The 17,062-nt window shown below is 35.9% G+C and overlaps 1 protein-coding gene across 16 annotated transcripts in view; it reads right to left on the bottom strand.

Annotated features, from left to right (window-relative positions):
* Window positions 1–16,483, bottom strand: part of RYR3 (ryanodine receptor 3) — a 200,352-nt gene extending 183,869 nt beyond the window's left edge. For all 16 annotated transcript variants that reach the window (XM_033062284.2, XM_033062289.2, XM_033062285.2 and 13 more), the window contains exon 1: window positions 16,273–16,483. In XM_033062284.2, coding sequence (XP_032918175.1) covers window positions 16,273–16,323 — 51 coding nt within the window. In that variant the 5' untranslated portion in view covers window positions 16,324–16,483. The remainder of the gene's footprint in view (window positions 1–16,272) is intronic.
* Window positions 16,484–17,062: the final 579 nt, after the last annotated feature.

Raw genomic sequence — 17,062 nt, 5'->3', positions numbered from 1 at the left:
AGGGAGAATTTATTACCCTCTGCAGCTCCTTGAAAGGAGGCTGGGGTGGGAATCAGTCTCTTCTCACAAGCAGCAAGCAATAGGGTAAGAGAAAGTGGCCTCAAAATGCACCAATACACGTTTAGACTGGATATTAGGAAACATTTCTTCACTGAAATGTTCATCAAGCATTGAAACGTGCTGCCTGTGGAAGTGGTTGTGACACCCTACCTGGATATATTTAAAAGGTTCATAGATGGAATACAGTTTAGTGATGAGCACAACTTTTCTAGCTTAACATCCAGACTCAGTCTTAAGGGTCTTTCCCAGCCTTGATGATTCTATGGCTCTTTCCTATGGTGCTATAAGGAGAAAGCATATTTCTGGAACTACTTCTTTCTGAATTAAAATTAAATTTCCTTCAAAACTAAAATGTGATACTTCAGGGGAAAAACACTTTTAAGAGCATGAAAAGCAGTATTAAATCCTCTCTGACTGATGCCAACGTAAATAAAGACTCATGACTATCTGAGTGCCTGACATTCCTCTAGTTTCTCTTAGACAGGACAGAGAGATTGCCCTGATGGGAGACCACACCCAGCATGAATCCAGGAAATATGCTACCCTGTACCTACCAGAATCTTGCCATAAATACCTTGGCTGGCCAGGGACTCTTTCCGATAGGCAGTACAGCTAATATTCCTGGGGAATTAGTTTGGCTGTATGCATGTAGGCTGTATACCTCCACTTTGTCTCAAGGCTAGAGAATTAACCATGGCTATTTCACTTACTAACACAGACAGAGATTTTACAGCCTTCAAAAGAGGTTCAGATACTAAGCCTGTCTTCCTTTTTTAGGCTGGTGTCTAGGTTGAATTTATATTCGTTAATTTGTGGTCTTGCCATGAAAGGTGAGCAAATCCTGGCCAAAAAAGAAGAATTTACTATGTCACTGCCCGTGGAGTGGTTGTCACCGATGTTTAAAGGAGAGTGAGACAGTAGGAATATAAAAAAGGGATAACAAAATTGTAAGAAAACCTAACGTTCAATCACATGAAAGTAAGCTAAACAAGTCAGTTTACTTATTCCAGAAAAGACAAATTGGAGAAGGAATAGAGGTTTTTTTAATAAATATATTAATAAATTACTGTTGAGACACATTAAAAAAAATCTATAAATACATAAAAATATTTAAGCTGGAAAAATGAAGGAAGATTACTAGATTAATGGACTGGTACCTTGATAAAAGCAGTAGAAGAAAAGTTATAACAAACTCTAAAACTGAATTTCAGTTCAAAATGGATTCAATGACTCATAAAGTTCTCCTCAGTCCTCTGTTCTTGTGATGCACAAATAAATATTATCACATTAACTGAAAGCAAATGCAAGACTAACTTGAGAAAAGGTAATTCAGATGGATGCTATATGGTAAAAATAAGATGTACAAAAAGACTGGAAAGTCTCAGTTACTTAACAAGTCTGAAGAAGAGCTTGTGAAGATGATCTTTGAGGATTAATGACTGAGAAATTTCTGTATTATCAGAAAATTATCTTTATTGTTTATTGTATTCATTCCATATTTTAAAAAATGCAGCCTTACTTATTACTGAATATAGATTCCACTTCGAAGATGGAGAAGAAAAATACCTAACTATTTGTAATTCTCCATTAAGAGCAAGAAAACTCCTGGTAAGACCCACAATTTTGACAAGTCATGCATATCAAGATTCATAAAAAGCATGCAATTTCTTACAATTCCTTCTTTTGACATCAATCAACAAGAGACAAAAGGACAGTTATTCTCATTCTGTTTTTCACACCCTCAGGTAGAGCTAAAGGGGAAATGGGTATAAACTGGTGTGTCAGTCTCTCCTTGATAATTTTCACTACTAATGTGTACACACAGTGACTGACTATAAAAATTCTCTGTCTCCCTAGTCAACTCTATCCCCATACTTCCTTTTGTATCTCACTATGATATTGCTAACCTTCTTGTTAAAGAGAAAAATCCATCTCTGCAGGATAACTGTACCTTAGTCTTTTCCTTTTTATCCCATTAAATAATTGTATCTTTAACAACTCATCCTTCTGTTGTCTGCAAAAATCAGATTCATTTTGTGGTATGCAACAAGTCAATATTTACACAGCTGAGAGAGACATTGATTATTTATTTCGGAGCTGTGCAAGCCTGGGTGTCTAGTGGTATCCCACAAATCAAGCACAGCAACTATCAAAAATTTTTACTATTTGTATATTTTAGCAACCTAAGGAATTAGAGTTCATTGTCTACAAGTTGCATGGTTGTCTTATTTATTAGTATTGTATCTTCTAGTGGTTACAGATTCTCTCATTTCCCACATTGATTACTCCACATGCTCAGGCCTTCTCTTCTTTTGAGTTGGTTTCTTGTTCCAGTGGTTGCAACCTCTCCCTGCTGGAATTACCTTTTAGGCAGTTGGAGCTGATTTCAGCACAGTTCCTGAGATGGGTTTGTTGGTTTCTTCCTTATCTTGGGAGCTCTGGTGGTCTGCAAATTCTACATTCTTTGTGTCCACTTTCAGTGGGCATCCTACTTCCCAAGCCTTGTTAACCTCCCCCTAGGTCTGAGATTGCTGAAGCATGTCCAGCTCTGTACCTTAACAAGGCAATTCCACCAACAAGTAATTTGTGTTTCTAACTCAAGGACATCACTTGGAGCTTGCTTGTTAGCTGCTCTCTGTTTCATGGATTAAATCTCCCTTGTGGTTGATAAGTCTTGAAAGCCTGATACAAAGATCAAACATCAAAGAACATCCTGTCTTAAGGGGATATTCTACATTTTGCAATACTTTAGATGCCATCCCTTCAATCAAGCAAATTCCATTTCTCTTAAGTTTTTTGGACTGATCACAAATGCCATCTACAAAACATTCAGGTTAGGGGTTAGTTTTAGATTTTGATTGGGGAATCACCTATCATCTTCAACAGATTCCTGCAGAGGTAACCTCCTAGCATTTTCTGATTTATTTGAGTGTTTGTTTGTTTGCTCTTGTGGTTTCACCTGTTTTGTTTAACTTTTATTTAACGCCTTCATTTTGCAGTGTAATGTTTAAAATGTGTGATGACTCCTGTTCATACTGACCATCTGCAGCCTGTCCATCCACACATCCACTTTATGTCAGAGAATGCACTGTTTTCCTGCATTTGTACACAAGTAGTTCCTAGCCTTTCTCTGGGTGCAACAGAATAAAAATCAAAACGAGTCAAATATTTTTTAAAAAGCAAAACAAATAATTTCTTGCCCAGATAGTCTATACACTTGTGTTATATCACAGATATTGTTTTTCTTCCTTAGATTAACACCACAGTGTGAATGACAGTTGCAAACATTAAGGGAGTCCTTCAAAGCACCTTAATTAGGCAAAAACATAGGTTTTAATAATGGTATACTTGAGATGGTTTAAGATAATTCTTTCAAATTTGGCCATCATTAGATAACTGGACTGAAATTACTACTTCTCATTATAACATAAGGAGTGGCTGTTCTGCTGAGTCAAATCTTAATACAAAAGACATAGAAATTAAATATCCAATTGTTTTTTTTCAATTGATCCACAGATGCAGTAGGTCTCCCTTGCTGCATCTACAGGCTCACATATTTAGAACATTTACCTTCCAATTACTATTTAGCAACAGTACACTCTACCACATGTAACTACCAAGGACTGACTCTTACACATAGCTATAACAATTTATCAAGTTCTGCATATGAACATTACACTAACTGGCAAATAGCTGAAGACAAGACCTGCAGCCAATGATTCAAGCACAGCTAATAGTCACAAGAGCCATGCAAACTATGCATGTACTAGACACAAAGTAACCAGAGTGAATATGCATACAGAATATTGTAACAGGAGAAGAAATACTTGGGAAGAAGCAGGTGTTGCCATTGCTTCAGACCTCTATTTTAGGACAGAAGCACATTGCTCAACACTGTCTAAGACAGCATTTCTGCAAATATTGTAACTCTTCACCTTGCAACCCGAATGCTTACCAATCAATGTGCAATTATCCTTTAATCAAACCACCAACCTTAAAAATCCCCAAACAATTGCCACATGCACCAAGAATCCTGACTACATAAATCTCCGCTTAAGGAAAAGGAGGTATCGGCTATTTTTGGGATGCCATCTCAACCAAAGAAAACTGCATTTGCATGGTGGCATGGTCAGATGGAAGCTAAGTCAGCACTACTTTTGCTGTGTTTAGACAATATTACAGGATCACAGAATGAACCAGGCTGAGATCATTGAGTCCAACCTATGACCAAACACTGCTTTGTCAAGTAGACCATGGTACCAAGTGCCACATCCAGTCTTTCCTTAAACACCTCCAGGGATGATGACTCTACCACCTCGCTGGGAAGCCATTCCCATGCCTAAACACTCCTTCTGTGAAGAACTTCTTCCTAATGTCCTCTTCCTAGTTTCCAGAGAATAATAACTGTATAATAATATCTTCGCCTCTCCTCTGCAGCTGCATTTCAGAGGAATAGTTCTGTGACTTCTCTTGCAAGCAGTTGTTATTGTTGCTGTGAAAACATCTGGCTTAAGAAATGACAAAAAGAGAAAACAGAGTCCACAGAAGCTGGTATCTGGTTCTGGTGTTCTGATATAGCTGCATTACATAGCTAGCTGATAGAGTATTTCCTACAGCAGTAGTGCTGGAGATTTAAGGGAAGCACAGAAATAGAGACTGGGTGTTATTAGCTGGTGTTGCCTGGAAGTAGCCTGAGGTCAGGATAATCTTCCATCAACTCCCATGTTATCATAGGCTCTCTGTCTGGTTTGTTTTAGAAAAACAAGCAAAAGAGACACAGATGTGAAAAGATAAAAGTATTTAAGTGGTCAGGATATAGCTAAATTGCATGAATTCATGATAGAGCTATGTAATAATGTGATTAATTTCCTAAATAGCACTAGGAATATTCTACAGATGTCATGGACTATCTGTAACAGAATATAACCCTTCTTCATCTATATTTTCCTTTCTGATCTCTCCTCCCCGTCCATTTCTTACATTGTAGTGAACACATTTCACCCTTTAGAATGCTGTGATTTATGATTCTAAATGGTCTTCATATTGGCAAAGGTAAGAAAGGTCATATTACCACTCTAATTGGCAAGTTAAGCTTCATAAACAGGCCTTTATTTCGTCAGTGATGTTATTTAAGCCTAAGGTCAACCTTGAGAGAAGCTGGCTGGGCAAGATCCCTGGCAGAAAAAATGTGTCTTTCTAACAAAAATAAACTTCGTCATGAAATTCAATTTACACAGTCTGAATGAATCTAGAACCTTCCACAGACCACCAAGCTTCCTGAATTTCAAATAAATCACAGAAAGTCTGCACTTCTTTGTTCAACTTCTCTCAAAGTTGGTGTTTTTCAATAGCAAGGCATCAGTGGATACAACACTACAGCTTATTGCTTGTGACAAGCAAATATCGACTCTGACACGAAATAGCAACTATACTCTGGTTAGCAGTAAAAGGTCATTACAGCTTCTGTAACTTATCTGCAGTTAGGCTGGCTAGGCCACTCACAATGAGTCATCAAATTGTGCCTTTTCAAATCAAAAAATGAACAAAAGCCTTGGTAAGAAAAACACTTTCCCTTCTGATAAAGTTCTCTTCCTTAATAAAGATTTTTTAAACATTATCGATATATTTTCATATATTCCTATCAATATATTTTAAATGCAGGTGATATCCTTTTTTTTCTCTTTAGGGAAACTCTTTACTATCTAACAGCAATTAGTGTGTATTCTCTACTGGAAGAACTTTCTGTGTGTTTAAACAATATTTGGAACATATGGTATATATTGTAGCATGTTCTTTTGGGCCATAATTAATTATTTAGTGCTAGTTGACTTAGTAGCTCTTAACTTCTCTTAACTTTCACAGTGATACAAGGATACCACACAGCTTTGTTTATTTCATGCATGAGGGAGGTCAGATGCAAAATGTGTGAATGAAAGAATTCTGAAACTCAGGCTGATTTGTGTGAGTGAAGCAAAGGATTCCTCCCTAGACCAGCTTTGATATACTAAACTTTTACTGTTTCACACAGGAAACTGAAGCAACAATGGGGAAATGTTCACATGACTGGTGAAGGATATAATACAGTGAATTATCCAATAACACTGTTGTATTCCCCTCTGGGAAACTTTATCCAGTAAACTTGTCTTTGCAGTGCAGTTTAAAGTCCCTATTAAAAAAACATTGGTCCTGAAAAAGATTCATAATAGTTGTTGACTCTTCCTTCTCTTGTAAAGCAAAAATTTGTACTAACATACTACTATTATTGAAGCTCTTTTTTGTAAATTCTATTATACTTCTTTTTACTATGCATGTACAAAGATTTTTTCCCCTCTTTATAGAAATCAAAGTATCAGAAAAAAGCTTTAAACTATGCAAGAAACACATCAACATCATTATTTTACAAAAAGATATATCAACATCTTTATTAAAAGAAATGTGAGAAGAAAATATTATGGGTCTAATCAGATACAAAATCAAAGATAATAATAGAATACAAACATTCTACATTTATATTACCTGGCACAATATGAGATGCAATTTCACTTAATTTTACAGGTGGAAATATTTTGGACCTGTACAAGATCCAAAATTTTATCTCGTTGCATTGCATGGAAGAAATTTTTAAAAAACTAGGGATATTTGAGCAAAACTACAATAAACACAGTAAATAGATCTTGGATAAAACCAAATACCTAATGCAAATATGGATAATCCAAATTCACTGTGATGGAAGGAAGAGGTCCTGATTGACAGAACTACTTTAAAGAGTAGTAGCAGCAGAAAGTTTACTAAAATTGATGGATTTAACAAGACTTAATTGAAGCTTTCGAAATAATAATCAATAATCAGTGATCAGTGAGAAAACCCACCTTGTATAATCAAGAGTTGCTTGAACAGTTATTATTGAGGTGCTACTCAGTATTCAAGCACTCAGCTCTTTTATTCACTCAGACAACAGAGCTGCCTTAAAGATGGGGCCAGTTTGACATTGCCTAAAACAGGATCCAGCATAGTACGCAAAGTCCTTCACATTTTTGAAAGCTTTGAACTAGAATTTTTCGATACATTGTGTAAAAAAAAATTAAAAAATGAAAAAAAGCAAACAGATAATTTTTAAAAAATTTAAATCTACCATCCCAGCTGGCACATGTGTGATTCAGCCATCAAATCATTAGTTGTCCTTAGCCACTTGTAGCTTCACCTATACCAGATTACCTGCACCTATTTCCAGATGTGGTAGCAAAGTAATTAAAATAAACAAAGATTTCCAACAGATCTGCAAAACTTTCCTAGGAAAGCAAGTAGGGAGCAACTTACAACTCAGAGAAAAGGTTTAGTGTCTGCAAATTCAAAATGTTAATATTTTCCTATGCATTTAAAAAAAACTTCACTTTTTATTAATTCTAGTATATCAAAGTAGTTCATAAAATAAAGGAAAAAGGCAAATATTTTAATGAAGGTTTGATACACAATCAACTCTAACTTTCCAGAGACAAATAAAAAATTAAGATCTTATAAATCCCTATTAGCATTTTGCCCTGTAATGATCAATATGAATGCAGCAAGGTTATCTTTTGTTCAGTAAATGTTCTTCACAAAAAGGTTATCTTGTAACTACGAGATAACTGCAAGCATAAAATATATACGATTGGACTGAGGTAGTCTATATTCTAACTCTACTTTTCTCAGCTTTGGCTGAGAACTATTATGTCTATTGATTTTGATCTCTTGGACAGTGCAACAGAAATGGTTATGCACTTGAGAAGACAGGCTAGTAACTTGGAGTTTTATACTGACAGGTGGGAGTTAATTTTTTTTTAGTCTAAATGTTAACTAACTGTATCAATATTTCTATACATTCTTCATCAGCCTCCAAATTATACAAATTAATGACATAAAGTATCTTTAATATGTATCAGGTGTACGGGTCTTCTGAGAATTTTCCATACACAGAAAAGATGAGGCAGTGAAGTCAATGAACATCAGATGGAGTCTTGGGAAATGGGAGTTATTTGGCCTCGAGCATTCTAGTGAATCATCTGTGACATTAGCACTAATATATATTCTGAGCTTGATGATCCTTGTATTCCCATTTGTATGGGGTACTGCTGATATAGTTTGAAAGCATGTTAAACTTCCAGTGCTGTAAATTGATTTTGCATCTTCTGTTAAAAAGGTGCTTCAATTTGCAAGTTGAAATTCCACTTTTTGTACAAGTAATTTTATAAGATTTTATTTAAGTTGCAAATCTTCTGTATAACTTTGTTATTGAAGAGATTTCAAATTGTTGCAATTGTGTCAAGGGGAGTTGGTTTTCTGGCACAAAGTGTAGAGAACATGGTTGAGTGCTGAAGTAGCTGAAATACTCAAGACTGACAGAGATGTTTGCTGTGGACTAAAAACAGCTCAGGCGTGTGCTGACTACTCAGCTCACTGAGGAACTAGCACTTGCTTATTTGGATAAAAGCCCAGGAGAAGGAACAAACTTGATGTTACTACTGAATCTTTCACCTGATGTTGCTGATGTCTCTACTGTTACTGCTACTGACCAGAGCTGACACTCCTGCCCATGGATGTGATGTGCCAGAAGAGGGAACTGCAAAAGGATGCTTACAGACTGGTCATCAGCTTCTGTTTACAGCTGGACCCTGTCCGTGGGGACTGAGACTTGACCGACAGCAGGTGTGCAATGACTGCCAATCAACAGCTCTCTGTGCCTCACACCCAGACACTACCAAGAGCAGATCTCAATTTCCCTACTGGCTTTTGTAATTCCAGTGCATATCCCAATATTGAACTACTTTAGACACACACTGAGGTTTCACATATTTGCCATTTGCACTTCAGAACATCACTGTAATTTTCAGAAAACATGTTTCCAAAAGTTACCAGAGCACATAAAGTATTTAGGTAGAAAATATCTACTGAACATACATTCCCCGTAAGTATTATCTGCTACACAATTGTAGATCTTCCAGCACCAAAACCACTATATCCTACTGTTATAGACAGAAGGAATGGTCTGGAGATGTTGGCATGACATTAAAGGCAGAATATAAAGTTAAAACTTTAATAAAGTTTTAGATTTAAATATTGAGGAAATAAACCAAAATTCTCATTGAGACATACATGAATACCTCATGTTTTCTTTCTGAATCTTTTAAAGTGTATTTATGTTACCAATTTTTTTTTCAATTGAGATGATAATTTTACTGTCTATAGACATCTGTGCTTGTTATATAGCTACACTGTTATTATGTGTCATTTGGGAAAATGTACATTTTGCGTATGAAGTCAAGAGACATAGAACTTTTAGCTAATGTTCTTTTATTGAATTCAGTATCTTCAAAATCACTGCATGCCAATTTTATTTTTCATCTCTTCCATGCCTGCAATTCTGTTTTAAATTTTTGGAATGTGTAGCTAATGCACCTGGCAGCATTTGGCTGTGTGGTCACAGCACTGCCATGGGAACTGAAAATAGGCAATATTCACTGCTGGATTTCAACATGAATCATATCCAGTTAGTACAGCAAGGGACTAGAGATCAGAAAACCTACTTGCTGCATTCTATAAAAATGCACAAAATCACCAAAAAAATAATTATTTATTACTGAAGATATTGCCATTTAGACACCAAAAAGTAGAGCATGAGCAGAAAACAAATCCCTACAAAAACCCCCAGTGTGGCTAGGAGGAAACAGGGAAATATATGCTTGGGTATTAATTTAGGATTATTGCATGGTCACAAACAGGAAGGAGTTAGATCTATCCTAGAAGTTGAATCAAATATGAATATGTTCAATCTCACAGGCATTTTCTAACAATCCACTGGATTTGTAACATTGTAGTATATGCATTGGTTTCTTTTTGAAATAGCATTCTTAAATTTATGCTGTAGAAAGAAGCAGTAGAAAAGCACAATGCTGAATTCAGGTAGTATAATGTTGCTTTGATTTTAACTGATGTAGGCTGGTCTAATATGAAGCAGCTTGGTAAGGTGCAACTTGTTACATATAATTACATATATCCCATTGATATGATATTATGATATATTCATACATATGTCATACAGCAATCTACTACGACTATGTATTGTTTTACAATGCTTCTCTGATCTTTGCTGATCTACATCTTTGTAGAAAAAAATAGAATTACTACCTATTCTATAGATCCATGCTAAATAAAACATAAGAAATGTCTCAAAGAAACCACCAAACAACATACCATATCAAGACCAATTTCAGGACCTTTTGAAAGTGTATTCCTACCTCAACTACCTTCAATTTGATAGAAAGAAATCTGCCTTCACCTCTGATTAATCATGATGTAAGTCTTCATTGTTCATTGTTTTGTACTTGCCTTTCCTCTTTCTGCTCCCCTTTACCTGATACACTATACACTATATACACTATACACAATACACTATAACCCAGAAAATACATTTTCCCCAGTTTATTTATTACAGTTGGGTTTTTTACAAACATCAAATGACTTTCATTAAATTAAATTAAACACACCAAATTATTGAAGTGTTTCCCTTTCTATCTAATCATGGTGCAAAGAACTATTTCATTCCTGGAGCCTAAAATGCACATTCACTCCTAAAGAGAAATTATTACAAAGTAATTGAAAGGCTGATATAGATATCAAGCAACTACTCCAATATGTTTGGAGGTTAACAAAAAAGACACACACTACAGTCTGAAGCAATGACTATAGTCTTTATGCTAAGGTAGACCATCCTGCCTTGAAAAGAGGTTGCAATTAATTGCACAAGATTTATTCTTTAATTTATAAAAAATAAACACAGCATATCACAGCACATGATGCACCAGAATTTTTTCTCATATTCTAAATCTGTCCTTAATAGGATCCTACTTTCCACAGGGAAATGGTCCTAAGCTAAGAGCAACCATGAGTAGTTCTGCCTGTGGTGACAAACTGGTCCAAAACATTCATAAAGTTGAGAACACATGCAGGAAGCAAAAGTGGCAGTTGAATGAGTGAAAATAAACTGAGCAATATTATTTATGAAGAAGGACACTACAATTTCTTAGAAACATAATTCAGGATAAATTAACAACATGAAGTATGATTTCCATAGAAAATACTCCGTAGAAAATGAAGGAAAATAAAAGTGATTGTGAGTAGTTGTACTGGTGATAGCCTGAAGTTTAAGTAGCAAAAAATAAGTCTATTTGAAAGACTCTTTTCATAGAGAGAAAGAAACATGGTGTAATTTTTGTTTTGTGGGTCACATAATTTTTGTTGTACTACTTAAAAGCCTCAGAAGTGTGGATTGCTACATAACTGTACAACTGCAGCACTAGGATCAGAAGGGGAAGATTCAATGCACAGAGATAAATAGATAAACAGATACAGAAATATTTAACTCAAAAATGACTGATATCCTAACACACAGCAGCTCTCAGAAGCAATTAAAGTTCTATATAATATTATTCTTTATTTTTACCCCCTTTTTTAAGGGAATTGACTGACTAATGAACTGCTGTGTCATGAATTGCAGCACATTTCAGTGACAATAGACAAAATGTTCTAATTAATTTGAAAACAACACAGTGGAATACACAGAGCTGTTCAAAAAGCACATAGAATACGTGCCAGCTCCCTTAAAAAGGGCAGGAAGATTTGATCTGAACTCAAGGCATTTCTTGTTCTTTCTATACTTTTCCATAAATTCATGCACAACTCACTGCAATTAGTTACCACATTTTCCCAGTTTTTAATTAAGCACTGCTAAAAGCTTCTCCCTAGAAATATCTTTCATTATTATTTGGAATTTGGACATTTGTCCAATAGATTTGTTTACGAGTATTGGTCTGGTGGGTATTTTATAGGAGATACCTGTATTTTACTGAATCAAGCCACAGCGATCTGTGGTCCAGAATATCAGCATGTGCTTAGTAGCATAACTATTAGATATAAAGTTGGACTATTAAGGAAAAATTATTTTCATATCTCCACTTCATATGCTCTTTGTTATGTCACTTGAGATACACCACTAGGAGCACAGATTTGATGAAACAACATGTATTAGAGGCATCCAAAAAACCCCTTAATTTACGCCGCACTAAGCTCTGATAAACTGAAATTAACTAGTACAACTCTTAAAGTAGTTTTTAAGAAGTATGATATAATCACTTTTTATATTTATATTTGGCAATAGTGTAAATGATTGGAGAAAAAAAAGAAAATTTAATCACACTATACCTGACAGTTCATATCGTAAAACTGAGATTACTTCCCATCTCATTTGTTACATCTGAACAGCAGAAGATCTCATTTTCAAGAAGTGTAGATAGGAATTTGTATCCACAAATAAATATATGTATGAGCCACTCAAGTGTCTTGATTCTGAGCAGCAACTCAATGCAGAAATGGTCCTAAAAATGTAAACTCATAGTGTAAATTTACATACATGGGCTAGATCTTGAAAAAATAAACTCCAAATATTTTCTCTGGGTCTTTGTAACAATGGTATTTTGCTACTTAATACAACAGACAACCACACTCAGCCTGTGGAAGGAAATGATTTCCAATTCCTATGTGTAAATTTTTAGATAGTGATTGGAGAGGTTTATCAGAACACTTAAAGCCTTTGAGATAAGCTGTTAAAAGAGCAAAAGTTGAATAAGAATCAATCGTTACTCAGAAATGAAGGCCTGGTAACCAGCTAGGGAAAAAGTCACACATACACAGACACATACACGAAGGCATAGATACACCAGCATAAACACTATTTAGATTTACAGAAAACTAGGCAGAACTTTGTTGACTAATGAACCACCTCAAAAAAAAAAAAAAAGTATTTCTATTAAAATAAGCAGAAACTCTTTCCATTAATTGCATGAATTTCAGGAAAACTAGCAAAGCAATAGACCTAATAACTAGAGTTACCACCATATTTGGGACTCTAGGATGACAAACGACTTTGATATGTTTCATTGCATTTAAAGTATGTACTTTGGGCAGGGGTGGAACTTCCTCTCCATCCTCAACCATGTTCTCAGTTACTGTTAGCAAGTTATTATTTAGGCATTTCTAATGGAAGAAGGCAAAAGCTCTTTGCTCCAAGATGGAGACCACCTCACTTTTGACTAATTCAACAGCAGTGGGAACTTGTGAATAATTTCCAGAGAGGACAGGACTTTTTCAATTTATCATACCAGTAAATTCCCAGTAGCTAGGAAAGGCTTAAATGACAATGCTTTATACTCACTCATTCAAATTAAGGGCAATGAGGTTCTTTCTACATCCCTCAATATATTATTTCAAATCAGTATTTTTATTTCAAGAGGTATTCTCACCTAATGCTGCATAATATCAGCTACATTGATATCTCATGTATTCACACCTTTGGAGAGGGTAGCAAATAAGCAATATGGGAAAATAATCTAAACAAACAGGAAACTAAAACACAGCAGTCTTGCATGTTACACACATTCAACAAGTGCCTTGCTTCTCCCTTCCACACATGACACACGGAATATCCAGAGCCAAAACCAGAAGGAAGCCACCAACTAGAAAATAGATAAACAATTCCAAGCATTATTACAAGAAAGAAAACACCAAAGATTTAATAACAAAGACACAACAGGGTAGCAGTAAAATATGTGTGCTTATATATTTATTTATGTTTATACTGAACTTACAAGTAAGGGAAAAATTCAGAACAGAAATTACACTGTATTAATAATACCTTCCTTGAAATGCTGTCATGGCATGTAAAGGCTTCACACAAGCACTGGGACATATTTGAAATGAGTACTGTAGACATACTACTACTAGAACAATGATAATGCTGTTATCCTCTCTGGAATTAAGGTGTTTCTCATTCCCACTGCTGCCAAACTAATCAAATATAAGGAATGTTCTGGAACAGAAAGTGGCAGCAAAAAGCTTTCCATCTTATAAATGTGCCCACAAGTTGCTGCCCCGTAGAAACAAATCCAGATTTCATCATCATGCATTAACAAGCTTCTTGACCTTTTATATGAGGAAAGAACATAAAAGTGAGGCACAAAACTAAACAATGACTTAGATCTGGAAGACAGAAGAGTCACAACCAACAAAAAATTGAGGACAAAAGGACATTTGTCTTTAAGATAGCAAACAACAATTTAAGTAGATTTTTAAGAGTGGATTCTCTTGCTCTTTAAAAAAACGCTGCATATCTTTGAATCAAAAGATATCTAATCCTATTTTATACCTAAACAACAAAAAGCTATCCCCAAGACCCCAAAATATCCTAGATAGCTTCTCTCTAAGGATTCAAAAATAAAAATATGGATATCAATGTTTTCAAAGGAAGATTCAGCGGCATAAGCCTCGGAAACATTCAGTAGCAATCCAAATTTCCAGAAAATATTTTGATTTGGAGAAGATCCTAATTGATTAACAATTTCACTGGAAGAGTTCTTAAGGACTGACTACTATACTTTATGTTTGTAAGCACAAACACTGTTTAGGCAGCAATAAAATCTGTAAGAAATCAGTACTGAAGGTGTATCTCACTGTAGCACTAATCTAATAAATGTTTCCTTTCTCAGTATTTCAAGAAACAACAATTCATCTCTTCCTCATGAAGGTGAAGGAAGTTTTATAGTGGAGAGGAGACAGCAGTAACTGATTTAATTGTTTGGAACAAGAAGTAGCTAGAATTTCCAAGACAGAAATCTAGTCCATTCTCTCCCCCATAGAAGATTTCCTTGCACTATGTGGAAGGAGCACTTCTGCCTAGCCTTCCTTTTGCTATTTCCTTTTTTGGCCCACCCCTCTATTTGGCACTTTAACCATTGGAAAGAACTGCAGTAGAGTTACTCTAGCATGAGAATGTATCACAGCAGCAGAATTTGCCATCTCATATAGCACACACAGGCTACCTAAGAAAGGGCAAAGCTTCTCACTCCATCACTGAGGATGGCTGTTCAGTCAAGGGAACATCCTAGAAAGTGAAAGGATGAAGGATACACATTTAAAGCTCCAGTCTTGAATTAAAGGCTGGAGTAATCTGCTAAAATATGTATCTCTAAAACTGTAGTGGAGGGGAGGAATATTGGAAAAGATTTTTCATTGTCATTATTCATCCCCCCTCCATTAAATTCTCTGAGTCTTAAAAGTGCTAATGACACTTCATCACACCTAAACAACTTACAGCAGCAGCCGTCACCTCACTCCAACCTTTATTTCCCGTAAATAACTTACCCCAGCCTCTCACAAATCAATCTTGTAATTTCTTACTTTGGGAACTCAGCATGTTTTATTTTAGTGACTTATCCTTTTAAAGTTGAATGAACTCTAGAGGAGCCTGTTCCTGGAACATTATTTCTGATAAATGCAAAGTAAAGATAGCATAGAAAGAGGAGGGAATACACATATTTAATAGTTTTTCATGCTAGTTACACAACAACACACTCTTAGTCATGCAGGGTAAAAATAAGGAGACACAAGATGAGACATGAAAAGGATGTTATCCTCTTCCCAAAAATTAGCATGTACACTACTCACTTAAAAGTCCAAATTAGTTGTCATACTAGATTTGTGTAAAGCTTTAGCAAAGAATGGTGTCAGGGCTCTTTATAGAAAATTACACCAAGTGGAGGGTATTTCACTAATTAACACCCCTTCCCAAAGAAATGCTTATGTCCTTTAAAGATAAGCTTCTTTTAAGTAGAGAAAAGACCCCAAATATTTGCAGAGCCCTGACTTCAACATCTGTTGGTATTCCCCACACACAAGTGTGCTTCTGTGTGCATGTTTATCACAGGAGGTCATCAGGGGCTTGCTTGGTTTATTCATCATTTTAAGGCACTCCTATTTGCAAAGCTTCTGTTAATGTCAGTGAAATCTAACCCAGACAGAAGTTTCAGAGGTCACATATTTGGCATGCTACATTTAGAAACCCAAGTACAAAGTTGACGAGGACGCTTCAAACACAGGGGATTACAGCGGAAATAGGTCTCCTTATACCAAAGTGGCTATTGAGCAGATTCAGGGAAGAACACACCGAGACTGCATGATGCTATTAAAGCTCTTATTCTTGCTTTATTTTATCCACTGACTAAATCAATTCTGCCATTTGGCAAATCCCAGCACAGAAATAACACTTTATTTTTAATACAATAGAAAAGAAATAGATATGAGGCATAAAATCATGTAGTACATGACCTATAAAAAGCAGATACTTACAGTTCGTAGGAACTGTATTTCATCTTCCCCTCCTTCACCCCCTTCAGCCATGGCTCTTGAGGAGTCAGCTCTGCTGAGGCTGATCGCCTCCACCGTCAGCTCACTGCGCTCTGTACTGCTCCTCTCCTATCAGTATTAGCATATAGCTAATCCACAGCCATATAGGGAGCTCAGCTAACTCCACTGCACTGCAGACTGTCAGTCAACCCCCTCACTGCCAGAGCCAACTGCGCTGCTTTTCCAGCTCATAGCAAGCAATTCTCTCCCTTTTCTCTCCACCCTGGAGGCAAAACCCCCTACTGTTAAGGTATTGCAGGAAGCATTATATGCATCACTAGGTGTTGATTTTTTTCCCCTCCAGATACTGTCTGGGCAGAACAACAAAAATGGTGAAGTGTTAATAAAAGCAGAGCTTGAGCTTCCATTTTCACAGATCAGGATAGCAAATTTTGCACTGAAATGTATCAAATTCAACAATTCTGAACCTACTGATTATGCAGCAGAAGGATGTAATCCTGAGGATCACAGAACAAGCTGATTTTGACAGCAGGTGTTTTCAGCTTGCTTACAATAATTTCCATTTCTTGCTTCTCTGCATAAGCAGCTGCAAATCTGATTTCCAAGATGACTTCATGATCTGAACCAACTATGTGTAGTTATTTGTGCTATCCCTTTACATGATATTTATACCTATATCCCAAGGACTTCAAGGGTTTTATCTGTACCTTTTTAGAACTACACCTGAATATTTATAGAAGATGCTACATATTTACTTCAGAATCCATAAAAC

Source organism: Catharus ustulatus, chromosome 6, assembly GCF_009819885.2.
Source record: "Catharus ustulatus isolate bCatUst1 chromosome 6, bCatUst1.pri.v2, whole genome shotgun sequence".
Classification (NCBI taxonomy): Eukaryota; Metazoa; Chordata; class Aves; order Passeriformes; family Turdidae; genus Catharus; species Catharus ustulatus.
Note: the sequence above shows the minus strand (reverse complement) of the source record. Positions and strands in the feature narration are given on the sequence as shown.